The sequence below is a fragment of the Hyperolius riggenbachi genome, chromosome 11, assembly GCF_040937935.1.
Source record: "Hyperolius riggenbachi isolate aHypRig1 chromosome 11, aHypRig1.pri, whole genome shotgun sequence".
Taxonomy (NCBI): domain Eukaryota; kingdom Metazoa; phylum Chordata; class Amphibia; order Anura; family Hyperoliidae; genus Hyperolius; species Hyperolius riggenbachi.
The window spans coordinates 40,623,765-40,641,433 of record NC_090656.1 but is presented as its reverse complement, the minus strand read 5'-3'; the positions used below and the strand labels follow the sequence as shown (position 1 = coordinate 40,641,433).

Here is a 17,669-nt window from a genome sequence, read left to right as displayed (position 1 = left end):
CCCTCTGAGCTGTAGCAACTCGGAGAGCGATGTCATTCGGGGTCTGTGTGGACAAGCCTACTGCTCCGTGCATGCGCGCGCGCAGATGATCTGTTTCCAGTTACTCCTCATCTGCCTGCAAATTTTACACGGAATTTAGAGTCAGAATGGTGGAACTCATGTCTACTGCTGTGGTGTTAAAGGGACTCAGAGCACCTCTCATGGGCATGCCTTTAAGTCAAACGACTTCCAAGAAAGTTGTGCTATGACCCCTCTGGAGGAGCCTCTTGCAGTTGCCATGCGTGTCTATTCCTGCTTAATTCAGTGATGCACTTCTCTAACAGAGAAGACAGGGGTGACCTGGAAGTTAAAACATGGCCAAGATCGAAGTCGTGATTTTTAAATTGAACGAAAACTATTTGGTGTAGAACAGCGATTCAGGCATCAAATGAAAGGAGAGTACAAGCTACAGAAAGGTATGCAACTTTAAAGTGGACCCAAATTAAAAATACAAGATTTCATAAATAAAATCTATTTTCTAAATTATAAAAATAGCAGCCGTTTTTCAGCTGCATGATGACAAATATAAAATTTTACATTTATTGGAGGAACCCCTCCCTTTCATATTGCCGGGACAGAATCCAGCAGACTGGTGGAGGAGTTAAAAAAACACAGGCTGCTATTTATGATGTCACAGGGGAGGTGATTTCAGCTTGTGTGAGATTTCACAGACGCCCCTGTGAGGGAGGGTAGCTGATGACAAACATGATCTAAAACCTCCTAAGCTCAGAAGTAATGGCTGCCACCTGTATAACCCTAGTTATGAAAAGAGAAGGGTGAAAAGCATGCACTGAAATGCTCATAGGCTTGAAGGAGTGTTTATCTTTGTATGTGTCAGAGTGGTGCAACTAAATATTTTGAATAGAAAAAAAGTTTGGTTCCGCTTTAAAAAGACTCTGAAGCGAGAATAAAACTCGCTTCAGAGCTTATATTCAGCAGGGGCATGTGTGCCCCTGCTAAAACGCCGCTGGTTAAATGGGGGTCCATTACCTCCCAAATCCCCTCATGGAGTCCCGGGGATCTCTTCCTGGTGAGGCAGGGCTAATGGCTGCAGCCCTGCCTCCATGCGCGTCTATCAGCTTGTATCTCCGCCTCTCCCCCGCCCCTCAGTCTTCCTTTGCTGGGCGGGGAAGATGCGGCGATGCGCTGTTGATAGATGCGCTGAGAGGCAGGGCTGCGTCTGTTAGCCTTGCCTCAACAGCAGCAAAGTCTACAACCAAGTTGGTCGTGGATTTTGCAGGGGGGATTTGGGAGGTAAGGGACCCCCGTTTAGCTGCGGGATAGCGGCGTTTTAGCAGGGGCACACATGCCCCTGCTGAATATAAGCTCTGAAGCGAGATTTATTCTGGCTTCAGTGTCTCTTTAAGTACTTTGCAGTACTGGTCAGAGTCTTAAAGGCATGCCCATGAGAGTTGCTTGGAGTCCCTTTTAAGGCTTAAAATTAAGTACAGTCTGTGCTATGGATAAGTATAATGCATATAGAAACAACGTGGTGCGCAATCAATAGTATTACTGCCCATATACAAAATCAATCATAAAGAAAGACTGCGCTCTTAAACTAGGATGACCATAGAGTTCAGTTCAACTGTCACCAATTTGCTTGTCTCCAGTCGAAACTGTATCTGTTAAAGTTCAGTTCCAGGATACCAGATGACTCCACGGAATCCAGTTAACATGTCATAAAAAAAGAGAAGAAAAGCACATAGCGTTATCCAGTTACTATTCAGTACCCATCACCTCTCCACTGCAACTCTGTGCAACGCAATCCCAACACCTAGTGCAGTGACACACTCCCCCCTAGTGCGTCCGCACTCACCTAGAGAGCCTCCCTTCAATCCGGAGGTAAAGATATATCACATAGGGCAGCGTTTTTCAACTGCTGTTCCGCGGCACACTAGTGTGCCGTGGGATGTTGCCTGGTGTGCCGTACAGGTCTGGCCTCTCGCTCCTCCCCACGGCCGCCGCTCCTGTCACCTTATCATGAGCGGGCGGCCGCTTGTCTGATTAGATTCCCCCATAGTAGCCGCTCGCCTCTGTGGCATCTCCTATTACAGCAGCGTGCTCGGCGGCTGCTGTGATGACCAGGAAGCGGTACAGCGGTTCCCATGGTAACGGCGATGCATATCGCCACTACAGGAAGCCAATGTACCGCTTCCTGCTCATCACAGCAGCCGTCAAGCGCGCTGCTGTAATAGGAGATGCCACAGAGGAGAGCAGCTACTACGGGGGTATCTAATTGGACAAGCAGCCGCCCGCTCATAAGGTAACAGGAGCGGTGGCCGTGGAGGGGGGGAGGGGCACACCTACCTATACTAGTAAGCTATATTGGGTACTATACTAGCTATACTGGGCACTATACTAGCTATCTGGGCACTACGTACCTATACTGGGCACTTTACTGGCTATACTGGGGCACTACCTATCCATACTGGGGCAACTGTGCTAGCTATGCAGCCGCACCCCAGGACCCCCCTCCCCCCCATAGCCTGCTGCGCACGGCACTGTCCACTAGGTCGCGCAAACACCCGCTCCTCCCGTTCCCCGGAGAAAAAATTGGTCAAAGTCTTCCCCGGTCCGGAAAAGGTTGGGAACCACTGACATAGGGGGTAGGCACATTCACTGGTCGCTGGGTCACCTCATAGAATTCTAGATTTAAAAACCTCCATATAGTGTAAAAATGTTTAATAAAAGAAGTAACAAATATTGCACTCACAAAAGCAGATTATCAGACAGCGTGTAACAGAATCTTTGCTGTCCCGGACAGCTGCTGACACACATGCCGCCTCGCTTCCTGGTGCCTCCTACAACTGCCGGTCACGTGACGCGTAGCTACGCCCTACGCGTTTCGTCATACCATGACTTATCAGGCGCTGGACGCTCTACCGTATGGCGGCTCCTAAAGAGCTCACCCGCACTACCTCCCGGCTAGAAACGCCCCCAAATGGTAAAGCAAGGAAGCTTAACTGCATTGTGTATTGGCGCTTATCACCAGAGGGGCACAATAATTATACAATATAAAATAAACTGTTCATGATATGCAGATCATGAAACAATAAAAAGTTCAACCCTAAACATATATATAACCATCTAACTAGTAAATTAAAATTAAATAGGAGGCATGATTACTCATATATAAAACTCCCATCAAACGCTTAATAAAAACCACCACTAGATGGCACTAACATCCAAATGTAATACGATCAGAGCCAAGCAATTTCAGAAGGGAATAGTAGCTACATAAACTTGCAATAAAAACCCGGAGGTATCAATAAGCAATTCGGGTGAAGAAAAAACATTGAAAAGTATGAAAAATTCTCATCGTCGGCAAAAAGGGGGGGGGGGGGGGGAATCATGCCTCCTACTTCACATCAGTTATTAGAAATAAAACAATTTATGTCCAAATCTACATTTAGCCCTCTGGGTGTTAATGTATCCAATTCAAAGATCCACTTAGTTTCTTTTTTAGATAGCTCCCTCACCCTATTGCATCCTCTCCAGCTAGGGGATAGTTTTTCCACTGCACAAAAATACATACACGCAGGGTTACTTTGATGCTTAAGTTTAATATGTTCGCCTATTCTCTCTTTTAGTGGTCTGGTGGTGCGGCCCACATACTGTAGGCCGCATTCACACCAGATCACAGACTACATACGAGGTTGCACAACTCAAGAAGTGTTTAATTTTAAAACTATTATCATTGGAATGAGATGTAATTTCGTTCGTTTTATATCCCTTTGCCGTCTTGCAACATTTACAATTTCTACACGGAAAAAATCCAGGGACCTGCCATCCAGAAAATATTCCATTCTCAGGTGGGGCCACGCAACTCGGTGCCAATCGGTCCTTCAGATTAGGGGCCCTACGATAAATAAAATTCGGAGTGGAGGGCAGAACATCTTTGGAATATTCTTATGAGTGATCATATTTTGAGTGTTTGTGGAAGAGTTTTTCCAATTTGTCTGAATTGAACTGAGAAGTCATCATGAACAGTTTATTTTATATTGTATAATTAGTGCCCCTCTGGTGATAAGCGCCGATAAACAATGCAGTTAAGCTTCCTTGCTTTACCATTTGGGGGCGGGTTTCTAGCCGGGAGGTGGTGCGGGTGGGTTCTTTAGGAGCCGGCATACGGTAGAGCGTCAGCCCCTGATGAGTCATGGTATGACGAAACACGTAGAGCGGAGCTACGCATCACGTGACCGGCAGTTGTAGGAGGCACCAGGAAGCGAGGCGGCATGTGTGTCAGCGGCTGTCCGGGACCGCAAAGATTCTGTTACACGCTGTCTGATCTTCTGCTTTTGTGAGTGCAATATTTGTTACTTCTTTCTTTTATTAAACGTTTTTACACTACATGGAGCTTTTTAAGTCTAGAATTCTAAGAGGTGACCCAGCGACCAGTGAATGTGCCTACCCCCTATGTGATATATCTTTACCTCCGGATTGAAGGGAGACTCTCTAGGTGAGTGCGGACGCACTAGGGGGGAGTGTGTCACTGCACTAGGTGTTGGGATTGCGTTGCACAGAGTTGCAGTGGAGAGGTGATGGGTACTGAATAGTAATTGGATTACACATTGCGCTTTTTCTTCTCTTTTTTATGACGTGTTAACTGGATTCCGTGGAGTCATCTGGTATCCTGGAACTGAACTTTAACAGATACAGTTTCGACTGGAGACAAGCAAATTGGTGACAGTTGAACTGAACTCTATGGTCATCCTAGTTTATGAGCGCAGTCTTTCTTTATGATTCCCTTTTAAGGCTGCCTGGTATGCAGCTTTCCAACTCAAATACATAGAGGGCCAAAAACTGGGACTAAGTCGCAGGCTGTCCTTGATGTCTAGGGACAGACTCCCTTTATACAGTTCCTAGTGGCCACTCCCTCCCCCACACTGTTCCCTGGTGTCTAGTAGCCACCACTCCCTCCCCTATACAGTTCTCTGGTACTTGATCCTCTCTCCCATATAGCTTTCTCTAGTGTATAGCAGACCCTCTCCCTCCTAATACAGTTCCCTGGTCTTTAGTGACCTGTTTCCTCATATCTATATCCAGTTCCCTGGTGTCTAGTGGCCCCTCTCCTCCTCTTTATACTGAAGGTGGAGGAGTAATGCTGGAAACTGCCCACTACAGCTGTATGCTATTGGATGCAGTATTCATGTAGTGCGCGGTAATGCAGAATGCTGCCATCTGCTGTAGAGATGCAAGAATTGCCTGCAGGTCGTCCATAAAGCCTAAGCCCTGGATCACTCATGTATAATAAGGAAATGGAGCAGCAAATGGAAGCTAGGATGCAGCTGTGGCCCCTCACTGCTACACTGACAGCCATAAAGAAATGGAACTTCTGACAGTATACACAGATCTAGAATAATAAACACCACCACTTATCTCTCAGAAAACACCATTTATTATTTTTAATGTACACATTTACAATTGATAAATCAGCAGTATAAATATAGCTCCAGCAGCGATGCAGCCTCCGCCAGCTTCAGTCTTCTTCCATCTCTCCTTCGCCAGCCCCCCCAACACCACAACCAATGGTAAAATTGCATAGGTTAAAAAGCAACACAAAAATCACATTTCTGATCTGCAGTGAGGTCATGTGAGTCTCACTGCTGCAGTGCATTCTGGGAGGTGGTATGGTGAATTCACTATTTCTCTCAATGGTGTAGAAAACAAAAATGGTGAAGTTCCTCCAGCAGCATGTGGCTTGGAGTAAAAGGGGGTTAATTAGTTTCCTATTTTGTTTTATTGTTTATGGATAGTGACGTGTAGGAAGGGGAAAAAAACCTGAGGAGTGGGGCTTTGATCATGGATGTGTTATACTGGAGGTCAGCTGACAGTTTTCTCATCATTAGCGAGGAATTGGTAGATTTTTTAACCTGTAAATGTAAAGAAATGACATGAGTTAGCATCTCCTTAGTGGCAATGCTACTAGTCATGGTAAAGGTAACACAGTCTGACTAATTACAGTATATCAGGCCCTGTACCCCACTAGTCAGAGTACATCAGACCCAGTACAACTCTAGCCACTATCAATCAGGCCCTGTACTGTACCTCACTAACCACAGTCTATCAGACCCTGTACGCCTCTAGCCACTATCAATCAGGCCCTGTACCTCTAGCCATACAATTTCCCTCCAGTCCCAGCGAAATTCATTTTTGTGAATGACGGGTTCTAATAATGTTTTCCTGTTACACAAGGCATTCTGTCATTTACAGTTACTATAAACAGCAGGTGTAGTTTGTAAATATTCAGCCCATTATGAACACCCAAAAGGGTTTGGAAATTCCTGAGACAAAGTGGACACAAATAAACATCCCCATCAAGGGTCTAGTGTACAGTGCAGGAGAGTATTAACATGTATGCACATCAATACTGTTCACAGCAGGTGTTGTATTAACGTGTATAACAGTCAATACCGCTAGGGAGGTTAATGATTGAATCGGAATGTAAAACCTTCTTAAATTGTTCCTTTAATGTGAACAATCAATTGCCTTCTGATTAGATTTAATCATTCTAACTGCATTGAAAGATCAAATCTGATGAAAATTGTACCGTTAATGTGCACCTTAAGAGCTGGTACACACCATGCAATGTTACTCATCAGATCGACAGGAAATATCCAATAGTTAGAATGTTTCCAAAATGTCCAATTTGCTGCTGATCGATTTAGGGATCGATTTTGTGCAGTACTGCTCTCAAAATCGATCCTATTCTCGATCGGAAGCAGATCAGACATTCTGGAAATATTCTAACTATTTCCCCTCAATCTGACATGAAAATTGCATGGTATGCACCAGGCAGCTTACCAGCAGCGATAATGCTGATACATGAATGATAAAGGAAGGACAGGTAGGTTGCAAGCTTCAGTACATGGGTATAGGTTTAGTTTGTGCCCAATTCAAGTAAACATCAATATGAAATTCTAGTTTTGTAAAAATAAAACAGCTATGATATATAATCAGTTCTACACAAGTCATGTTAACTTACTGAGAATACATTTTTCCATTTTGGCTCGTTTCTGGCCAGTTTCAGAAATGACAGCAGGCTGCAAAACTTGCACGCACGCACACACAAGGATTAATTTATATAGGTTTATTCTGAAAGGTAGACCCTGCCCAATCATACCTCAGTAAAGGTGTCTATCCATCTAGCGATGTACGGGCAAATTGACTATGAAACAGATCTCTCTCTGATCAGTGAGGGATCTGTTGCTTGCCCATACACCCAGGGCTGTGGAATCGGTACAAAAATCATCTGACTCCTCAGTTTATGAAGTCCTCGACTCCTTAGCTTAGTCTAATACTCGCCAGGGCTGTAGGTTTGGTACACAAATCATCCGACTCCTCAGTTTATGAAACCTCCAACTCCAGGTACCCAACAAATCCCCAACTCTGACTCCAATGCCCTGCATACACCGCAGAAATATATCAGGAATCGGCCTTGCAACTCCCCTGCCTGCCCCGCAAATGTAACATTCTCACATCTCCCGCTGGCTGGACCCTAGCCTCATCTGCCGTCACCCCCGTTCCACATGGGGCATGTGTGACATGTACATGTGCCTGGTGCCACACGGGTGTTGGCGGAGGAGACTGGGAGTTTCACCAATAGGACAGGTGAGTATTCACACTGCACACAAGGGGGACATTTTACACTTGGGGGTCAGTTATCGCAATATCTCATGCAAGAATTACCAGCATGTCTTAGCAACGTATTCAACTGATTTCGGCCTGATATCGATCAAGCCATCGATCAGGCGAACACGTTGCGTCGCTGATTTTCATCTGATTCGATAAAGTTAGTGAATTGGATGGTCAATTGCGACTCAAAAATGCTAAATTTATTGGCAACTTTAGGGCTCGTTCACACTAGAGGCGTTTTTTTCACAAATGATCTGAAAGTGCTTACACCAGTGGTCCTCAAACTAAGGCCCGCGGGCCAAATGTGGCCCCCTGAGGCTTTTTTACCGGCCACTCACACACAAAATATATTACTTATAGATGCGGTCAGCTACATCTTTAAATATTGGTGGTCTGCATATAGAATAGCCGTGCTGGCACCACCCATCCACATGGAAGTCAGCAAGCAATAATTCACTGGCTTCCAATCAAATTCCACAACAGGTGACACTGCTGTCCACTGCAGGTTGTCACCTGGGTATGCTTCACTGTCTGGCCCGCAAAGTCTACATCATTTTACATATACTCCGGCCCCCCAGCAGTCTGAAGTATGTTGCCCCGGCCCTCGACCCAAAACTTTTGGGAACCCCTGGCTTACACCATTATTCTCTATGAGACAGTTCACATCTGAGCGGTTGGTTTCCGATCCGCTCAGAAAAGTGGTGCGTGGGCCATTTTGGAAAGTATAGGAAAAACGCAAAGGCTCACAAAGTCTACTTTGTGCAGCGATTGCGTTCGCGTTTTTAAGAATAAATACATTGTAGTTATTCTTTTCTGGATCAAAGAGTTCACTTCCTAATCGAAGTCAAGAAGTTAAAAAAAATGCTATCGCTCGGCAAACCCGCTTAGAAAAGCGGTTCACCAACAAAATAAACAGTGCGCAGGTAATCGCCGGGAATCGGAAAGAAAAATTGCTTCAAAAAACGCCACGCGAACAGAACGCAATGTGAACAAGGCCTGACTCTCAAATTCCTACATGAGTAATTGGCTGCAAAGACAGAGGCTTATTCAGCGTCTCAGAGGACTGCAGAGGAGGGAACACACATACATGAGTGACACAGGTATATAAGGTATATAATAAATAACGTAAACTGTGCCTGCCTGAAAGTACAAATCAAAAGGAGATCCTGGTGGGTTCTTAAAGGGAACCTAAACTTGAAGGATATGGATTTTTCCTTTTAAATAATACTAGTTGCGGCATACTATGGTCCCATACTAAAGATATAAGTTCAGTGCGAGATAATTCCATTATAACCTACAATACGCTGAAATTATGGAGATCAATTAGATTTCTGATTTCTATCCAATCTACTCCCTCCATATTAACCGAAATCAAATCTAACCCAGACTTCCCTGAAGGTCTCAGGCACCGTCATTCTCGTGGTGGTCTACGGAATCTAACCCCACAATCAAGGCCTACTTAGCCAGGGGAATGATTCCCACATGGAACCAACTGACCAACTGATAGACATTACGAAGCCCCGGGCTTAAGCCTGGCTCAATGTACGACAACTATATCACTTCCACTCAAAGTTAGCTAAGCCGGGTTCATTTATCCAACCTACGCATTTTGAAAGCATATGTTTACAGGACCCAATGCAGAAAGGTGTGCTTTCATACCTTTACTCCATGCTTAACGCCCCGCCATCTAACTATACGCATCAGTATCAAAAACAATGGGAGTCTGACCTTCACATCCAATTTGATGACGATGAATGGTCCCAGTGCTTGGAGACCCTATCTAGGGGAAGCCTGCAAGCCACAAACATGGAAGCGTCCTTACGTTTGCTACACCGTACGTATCTAGTACCTCATAGAGTACACCAAATCAACCCCACAAAGAGCCCTCTTTGTTTTAGAGGCTGTAAGGTTACAGGTAGAGGTGGGCGAACAGTTCGGCTGTGTTAGCCGAACTGTTCGGGCTGCCCAACCTGTTATGTTGCTGTGGCTTTTACTACTTCCGGGTCGCAATGACCCGGAGTAGTACGTCTGCGCTGGCCCGGCGGAGCGCGTCCTATATCGCGCTCACGTTGCCGGGCACTCTCTGCGCATGTGTGTGACGTCACTCATGACGTCACACACATGCGCAGAGAGTGCCCGGCAACGTGAGCGCGATCTAGGACGCGCTCCGCCGGGCCAGCGCAGACGTACTACTCCGGGTCATTGCGACCCGGAAGTAGTAAAAGCCACAGCAACATAACAGGTTGGGCAGCCCGAACAGTTCGGCTAACACAGCCGAACTGTTCGCCCACCTCTAGTTACAGGTACTATGTACCATATATGGTTTTCATGCCTAAGGGTCTTCCGCCTCTGGGGAAGGATCCGTCTTTTACTTAAACGAATTCCTAAACCTATCACACTCGACCCGAGAATCTTTCTCTTAGGCTATAAACCAAAAACATTGTTGCATGCCCAGCATAAACTTGTCCAATTCATAATCTCTGCAACAAAGATGCATATTGCTGCTAATTGGAATTCACCCCACCTTGCATACCTACAAATACTTAAGAGAATAAATCTTATAATGTCTTGTGAGCGTATTAATGCTATTATTAACGATAGACTACCGCAGTTCCAGAAGGTGTGGGAACCTTGGGCATCTTGCAAGTTATCTAAAGGGACTCAAACACAATTAGGCCTTAACCCCTCTGCCTGATTGGGCTCTCACAATATAGCCATAAACTGACCAGCCCATTTCCATTATTCCTCCCCTGTAAACATCCCTAATACCTGGAATTCATAACAACCTCATTAACATACCTTAAAATGCTAGATATAATCACCTGTAACTTCTCGGTGGAACCGGCCGTGACCCTCCCTATATCCATGCTCTGTGTTTTTATCTTAAATTGCCTTATATACCTGATCCGTCATCCTATTGAGAGCGTAATTGTAATCTAAACTCTATGTATCTTCAAATGTTTGTAGCCCTTGATGGGCAGATACAGACTTCTTGTACAATGTTACTATGTTCTTCTGTCTATGCAACTTTGGCACTTCAGTGCCCAATAAAAGTTTGTTGAAACTAAATAATACCAGTTGCTTGACTTTCCTGCTGATCCTCTGCCTCTAGTACTTTTAGCAACAGCCCCTGAACAAGCATGCAGATCAGGTGCTCTGACTGGAGTCTGACTGGTTTAGCAGCATGCTTGTTTTAGGCATGTGATTCAGTCACCACTGTAGCCAAAGAGATCAGCAGGACTGCCAGGCAACTGGCATTGTTTAAAAGGAACATCCATAATCCTCTTAGGTTAGGTGCACTTTAAAAACAGTTCCAGAGAAGGTAAATTTCAGACAAGGCTTAATTGCACTCACCACATAGATCCTGTAGAGAAAAAACTGACATAGTGTAATACTGTACAAACCAAAACACACTGTTCCAAATGAATATAACACACAGTGCATCAGTGATCAACCCGTGCAGCACAATACACTGTGAGATGACGTATCCGCCAATAAAAAAGCTGGGGCTCACCAGATTGCAGCCACCTCATACATCAGGTGGATCTAACGTTTCAACCAGCAATATTTCTCATAGGCAAGACAAACTGCTCCAGACCTCAGGCATCAGCTTCAAAGATTTTAATGGATCTGCATGCTAGCAATGAAGGGCTAAAACAGTGGTTGAAGATGTGATTGCAACCTCTGCATCCCCCGTTGCCACACCATGTTTCAATACAGAGTCTCTAGTGTCTCAGACCGGTCAGTTTTCCTGGGTGGAGAGATTTGAGCAGATATAATTGTGATGGTGATAAGGTGAAGCCTACTGTAGGTAGGAATGGATAGTACTTCCATGAACCAGAAGGAGCGATGAATCAATGTTTAAGAGGAATGGCCGTAGAATCATGGGGCGGCTGCTGCTTCAGTATCTGTAGTCCAGGCAAGGAGTCTTATCCTCCCATCTCCCCAGCTGCTTGTACACACGCATCATAATTATATCTGCCCAAATCTCTCCACCCAGGAAAACAGGTCTGAGACACTAAAGACTCCGTACTGAAACAGCCTCGGCCCAATGGTGTGGCAACGGGATGCTGAGGTGGCAATCACATCTTCAACCACTGTTTTAGGCCTTGGTCACATTGTTACATGCAGATGGCCGTGCGACACAAAGATCACATGCCATCTGCGTTTCCATGCGTTGTGTGGCTGATCCCATTCACTGTATTGAATGGGTCAGCCACACGTTTTGGCAAAAAATGCGTGCAGCATGCGTTTGTGCGCCGCACAGGTACAGAACGCATGCAGTGTGAACATCAAATAGTGCAGTCTATGCACTTCTGATGTTCGTGTGTGTCTGCCTTGAGCACGTGTTGCCGAAATACGGCCGGCAATGCGTGTAATATCGCTGGTTGAAACGTTAGCTCCACCTGATGTATGAAGTGGCTACAATCTGGTGAGCCCCAGCTTTTTCATTGCCGGATAAGACATCTCACAGTGTATTGTGCTGCAGGGGTTGATCACTGATGCACTGGGTGTTTTATACATTTGGAACAGTGTGTCCTGGTTTGTACAGTATTACACTGTCAGATTTTTTTCTACAGGATCTTTCTATGTGGTGTATATGTTTCCTATATGGCAGCCGTGTGCTGTGTGTTACCCACCTTCTCAGGAGCTCTCGGGGTGTGAGGTTTGCCGCTTGCTCCTTGTCGCCGGGATCTGGGCTGCTGTCTTCAGAGTCCGTGATGTCCTCCTTCGTTTTCTTACTTTTGTGTTTATTTTTGTGCTTTTGCTTTTTATGTTTCTTTTTCTGTATTAAACACAATGAAAAAAAAAAAGAAAAATATCCTTAATTTAAATATAAAAAAAAGAGGTTGTATAAATTGTATGCTGCTATGCATTTCATGTACAGTATCAGAAAATGTTAATGTCGCCGATACGTGCATTGAGGCAACATAAGACTATAACAGGTAGGTAGGGAACCTATGGCTTGGGAGCCAGATGTGGCTCTTTTGATGGGAACATCTGGCTCACAGACAAATCAGTAGGGGTTGATTCACTAAGCTACACTGCTCAAGCAGCGCAGCCTAGTGTGCCAGCACAAGTAACATTTTCAAAGTAGGCACGTTACTGCTGTAGCATGCACTACTAACTTACACTCCCCCAAAACTAACAGCTGCTCCAAATGTCCCACTCTGGACCCTGGCAGGTCCAGTGACTTTGTAGGACGAGGTCCCCGCACTTTGATTGGCCCAACAGGCTGCCTGTCACTTGTCAGGCAGCCTATTGGGCCAAAGTGCGCACTTTGGCCCAATAGGCTGCCTGACAAGTGACAGGCAGCCTATTGGGCCAATCAAAGTGCGGGGACCTCGTCCTACAAAATGAATCAATCCCCAAGTCAGCTAGGTAATTGTACAAGCTGTTAGTCAGTATGTCTCCTGTCTGGCTCTCAGGGAAATTGCTGATGTTGCTGAAACCCAAGAGAAGCTGAAGACGTGTCTGACACTTCTGCTGCCCGGTGGATCAACTGTATACACATCACCATGGTAACAGTGACAGCCCTCTGCTGCACATGCGCACTGTCCCAGTTTGAAACATATTGGCTTCCACAGAATTACATTTGTGTGTAAAATATGTGGCGTTTATGGCTCTCTCAGCCAAAAATGTTCCCAACCCCTGGACTAGAAGGTATATTTTTCAGAATTTCATTTCAGCTCTAAAAGATGTGCAACAGCATAATAACCTTTAAAGGGAATCTGAAATGAAAATAATCTTATGATATAATGATTTGTATGTGCAGTACAGCTAAGAAAATCGAACATTAGTAGCAAAGAAAGAGTCTTATATTGTTTCCAGTACAGGAAGAGTTAAGAAACTTCAGTTATCTATGCAAAAATAACTTATCTGAGCTCTCCAACTAATTTAGTCAGAGAGCAATGCTATTTTCTGAAGCACTTATCTCACCGTCTCTCGCTTTTTCTTGTTTGTTTAGGGAAGTTCAAAGAGTCATTAGCTCTGCTCAGTTTCATCATTTAACCACTTGACCATTGAGGGGTTTTCCCCTTTAGGACCAGAGCAATTTTCACCTGTCAGCGCTCCTCCCATTCTTTTGCAAATAACCTAATCACAACTAATTACAGTATAACGACATGATCTACATCTTGTTTTTTCCGCCACCAATTAGGCTATCTTTGGGAGGAACATTATGCTAAAAATTATTTTATTCTAAATACATTTTAACTGGAATAATAAGAAAAAAATTGAAAAAAATAATTATTTCTCAGTTTTAGGCCATTATAGTGTTAAAATAAAATGTTCTACTGTGGATAAAACCCAAACATTTTATTTGCCCATTTGTCCCGATTTTTGCAACATTTAAAATTTTCCCTAGTACAATGTATGGCGCCAATATTTTATTTGGAAATAAAGGTGCATTTTTTCAGTTTTACGTCCATCACCATTTATAAGCCCACAAATTAAAAACAACAATAGTTATATACCCTCTTGACATAACTATTAAAAAAAATATATATATATAATATGTTTGGGTATTATGGGGGAGTGTGGGAGGGAAATTGTTAATTTTAAACGAAAGAGTATGTATTTTTATTAAATAAAATGTGGTGTGATGTAGTTTTACTATTTGGCCACAAGATGTCCTCAGTCATTATTTCCGATTCACATATGTAAGGACGTGAATCGGAAATAATGCGTGGCAGTGTAACAGCCGGAAAATACAATGACGCAGGTATTTAATAGATGCCAGCGTTCATGGACTCGGGGGGACTGCGTTCCCGTCATTCATGTCCCTGCTAACCGGCGGTAACGGCCGCCCGCTCCCATTGACTAACTTTGGCGGCCCTGGGACTTCAAATTAAGTTTCCCAGGGCGTGATTATACTGCACCTGGTGCAGTAAGTAGTTAACATACAGAGTGTAATTTGTAAACTGCAAATATTAGAGAATGATGCAATGTTATAGAAAAACATCTATATAACTGAAAATAAAAAGGAGACTCTTTTCTTTGCTAATAATGTTCTATTAATTATCTGTACTACACATACAATTCATTACATCATAAGTTTTGGGGGGTTTTGCACTTCAGTATCACTTTAAAGAAACATTTCTTTGTTACAGCTGATACAAATCCTGCAATAATTCTGCAGTGTGTCTACATCCTGCTTTCTTGGAAACTGACATATTAACATCCTGTGCTTTCAAATTGGCTTATCTGCCATGGCAGTCATGTGACAACTAAGAGATCAGATTACAGTTGTGGTTAGTCACAGATTAGGGGGAATTAGACAGGCTTAAAGAGTCTGAAGCCTTCTAAAAATGCTCTCTTCATTTGATAGTTATCATGAGCAATATCAGCATAGCTAAAGCGCCGCATTTCCACGGCACAAAGATGTAATGAAACCCCCCAAATCCCCGGGGAAAAATGCGGGTATAGCTTCCTGGTAGAAGCAGAGCTTTATGCAGTAGCTCTGCCTCTACTCGTGTCAATCCTCGCCCCCGTCTTCTTTCACTGAGAGGGGCGGGGAGAGGCGGAGATCCGCTGAGAGATTGATGCTAATGGAGGCAGAGCTACAGCGCTAAGCTCTGCCTCCCCGGGCAGCAAAATCCACAACCTGGAAAGTTGTGGAACTTTGCCCCGGTATTTGGGGGGTGTTTAATTACTTCGTTATGCCGCGGGAATGCGGCGTTTTAGCTATGCTGATATTGCTCAAGATAAATTTCAAATAAAAAGAGCATTTTTAGAAGGCTTCAGAGTCTTTAACTCTCTAAATACATAAAGGGTGCTTTTCTCGGTTTTCATTCTGTCCTATGCAAGAGTTCAGGTCCAATTAAAACAATACTAGTTGCCTGGCAGTGCTGCTGATCTTTCTGGCATTAGTGCTAGAATCACAGCCCTGAAACAAGCATGGAATCAATGCTCTATTCTCTGATGGTCTCACCTTCTCCTTCTTGTGTTTATGCTCTTTATCTTTATGTTTCTTGTGCTTTTGTTTCTTGAAGGACTCCTGCCGACTCGCTGAAGGACAGTTACTGGAAGTCTGGGGCGCAGGAGCAGCTATGATAAAATGATAGATAATGTTACTGAAAAAAATGATTGTACAGCTCTGTCTGTGCCGCCAGGATTAACAGTGATGGGGCCAACAACTGTAAATCACTAGACTTATGAAGCTCCGCCTCCTCAGCAAAACCTCTGTGGCTTTCTTTATAAAGCATACATGTCAAACTCTGGCCCGCCGGCCAAATCTGGACCTCAGAGCCATTAAATTTGTCCCTCAAGTGATTTCCCACTTTGTATTATGTTTGACCCACTCTAGACCACCAGGGAAGCTATATTGGAGGTGAATCCCTAGAACACCAGGAAAGCCATATGATGGGGGTAGGGGGGAAGCCCTAAACACTAGGGAACTGTATAGGGGAGGGTGGGGGCCTCTAGACACCAGGAAACTGTATAGGGAGGGTAGGGACCTCTAGACACCGGGAACTGTATAGGAAAAGGAGGACCATTAGACACTAGGGAACTGTATAGGAAAAGGAGGACCATTAGACACTAGGGAACTGTATAGGAGTTGGAGCGGGGACCATGAGACATCTAGGAACTTTATAAGGGAGGAAGGTGGCCAGTTAAGGTTGGCCCGCGACTAGGTCCCAGTGTACAATTTTGGCCCACTTTGTATTTGGGTCCTGTTCTAAAGTGTTCCAAAGCTCAGTGACCACCCCCACCTGCAGGTTGCGACCCAATTGGTGGCTGCTGAGCTGGGGGCGGGCCATCACAACGCAGGTGGGGGATAATTTTTGACATGTAATATTTATGGGTGAGCAGGTGAAATTGCTCCAGGCCTTTCTCAGATTCCACCCTTCACTGCCTGGATAGTGACTGACAGCCTACAAAAGGGAAGTCCTAAGAACCAAAAGGAGGGGATTTCAACTAAAGTGAAAGGGATCTTCTGTTCTATTACTTCTTGAGCTTCAGTAAAGTTGGGAAATACTACACTAGGGGAGATGGATTTATTACCGCTGTCTCTTACAATGAATTGGACTGACTCACTAGCAGGAGGAGGAAGCCGGGGACCAAATTCTTCCTCAGAATCCATCTTCTCCGGATTGTCTGTCTTGGGAACTGCAGAAGGAACAGGAGGAGGAACTCTTGGCTCCAGATCTAGAGAGGAGAGAACACACATTACTACACTGAGGGAACTATATGGCTCCAGCAGTAGAGAGGAGAGAACATGCATTACTACACTGAGGGAGCTATATGGCTCCAGCTGTAGAGAGGAGAGAACATGCATTACTACACTGAGGGAACTATATGGCTCCAGCAGTAGAGAGGAGAGAACATGCATTACTACACTGAGGGAGCTATATGGCTCCAGCTGTAGAGAGGAGAGAACACATTACTACACTGAGGGAGCTATTTGGCTCCGGCTCTAGCGAGGAGAGAACACACATTACTACACTGAGGGAGCTATTTGGCTCCGGCTCTAGCGAGGAGAGAACACACATTACTACACTGAGGGAGCTATATGGCTCCAGCTGTAGAGAGGAGAGAACATGCATTACTACACTGAGGGACAGGGCCAGACTGGGACACTGGGGGCCCACCAAAGAAATTTTAACCTGGGGCCCACACATCCCATGATTGCGGGGGGAAAAAGGCGTGACCATGCACCGGAAGGTGGGCGTGGTCATGATGTATTATGGACAGGGCCAAATGTACATGATCTTAGCAGCATTGTAATTCAGAGATGCTGCCCAGCAAAACTTTGCATAGAGTCCCCTCCTTCAATATAAAGTAATGTCCTACTTTGCAGAGGTTGCGACCGCATCGGGGCCCTTGGGCCAAAGGGGCCCCGAAGGGCCCTCCCTCAAATACAGTATTACCTCTCTATTGGTCCTTTGCTCATAATAATCACTTCTATAGATACTTTGAACAGTGGTAATCATTAACAAGCTATTTCCCATCCCTTTCTTGCACCTCTGACACTGTAGTTGCCATTGGCAGGT

At 44.8% G+C, this 17,669-nt stretch overlaps 1 protein-coding gene across 1 annotated transcript in view; it reads right to left on the bottom strand.

Moving 5' to 3' along the window:
- Positions 1 to 5,414: 5,414 nt before the first annotated feature.
- GPATCH1 (G-patch domain containing 1) overlaps positions 5,415 to 17,669 on the bottom strand; it is an 80,077-nt gene continuing 67,822 nt past the window's right edge. Inside the window, exons 17-20 of the mRNA XM_068261407.1 lie at positions 16,714 to 16,824; positions 15,608 to 15,723; positions 12,315 to 12,460; positions 5,415 to 5,912 (exon numbers count right to left, since the gene is read on the bottom strand). Coding sequence (XP_068117508.1) covers positions 5,885 to 5,912; positions 12,315 to 12,460; positions 15,608 to 15,723; positions 16,714 to 16,824 — 401 coding nt within the window. The 3' untranslated portion in view covers positions 5,415 to 5,884. The remainder of the gene's footprint in view (positions 5,913 to 12,314; positions 12,461 to 15,607; positions 15,724 to 16,713; positions 16,825 to 17,669) is intronic.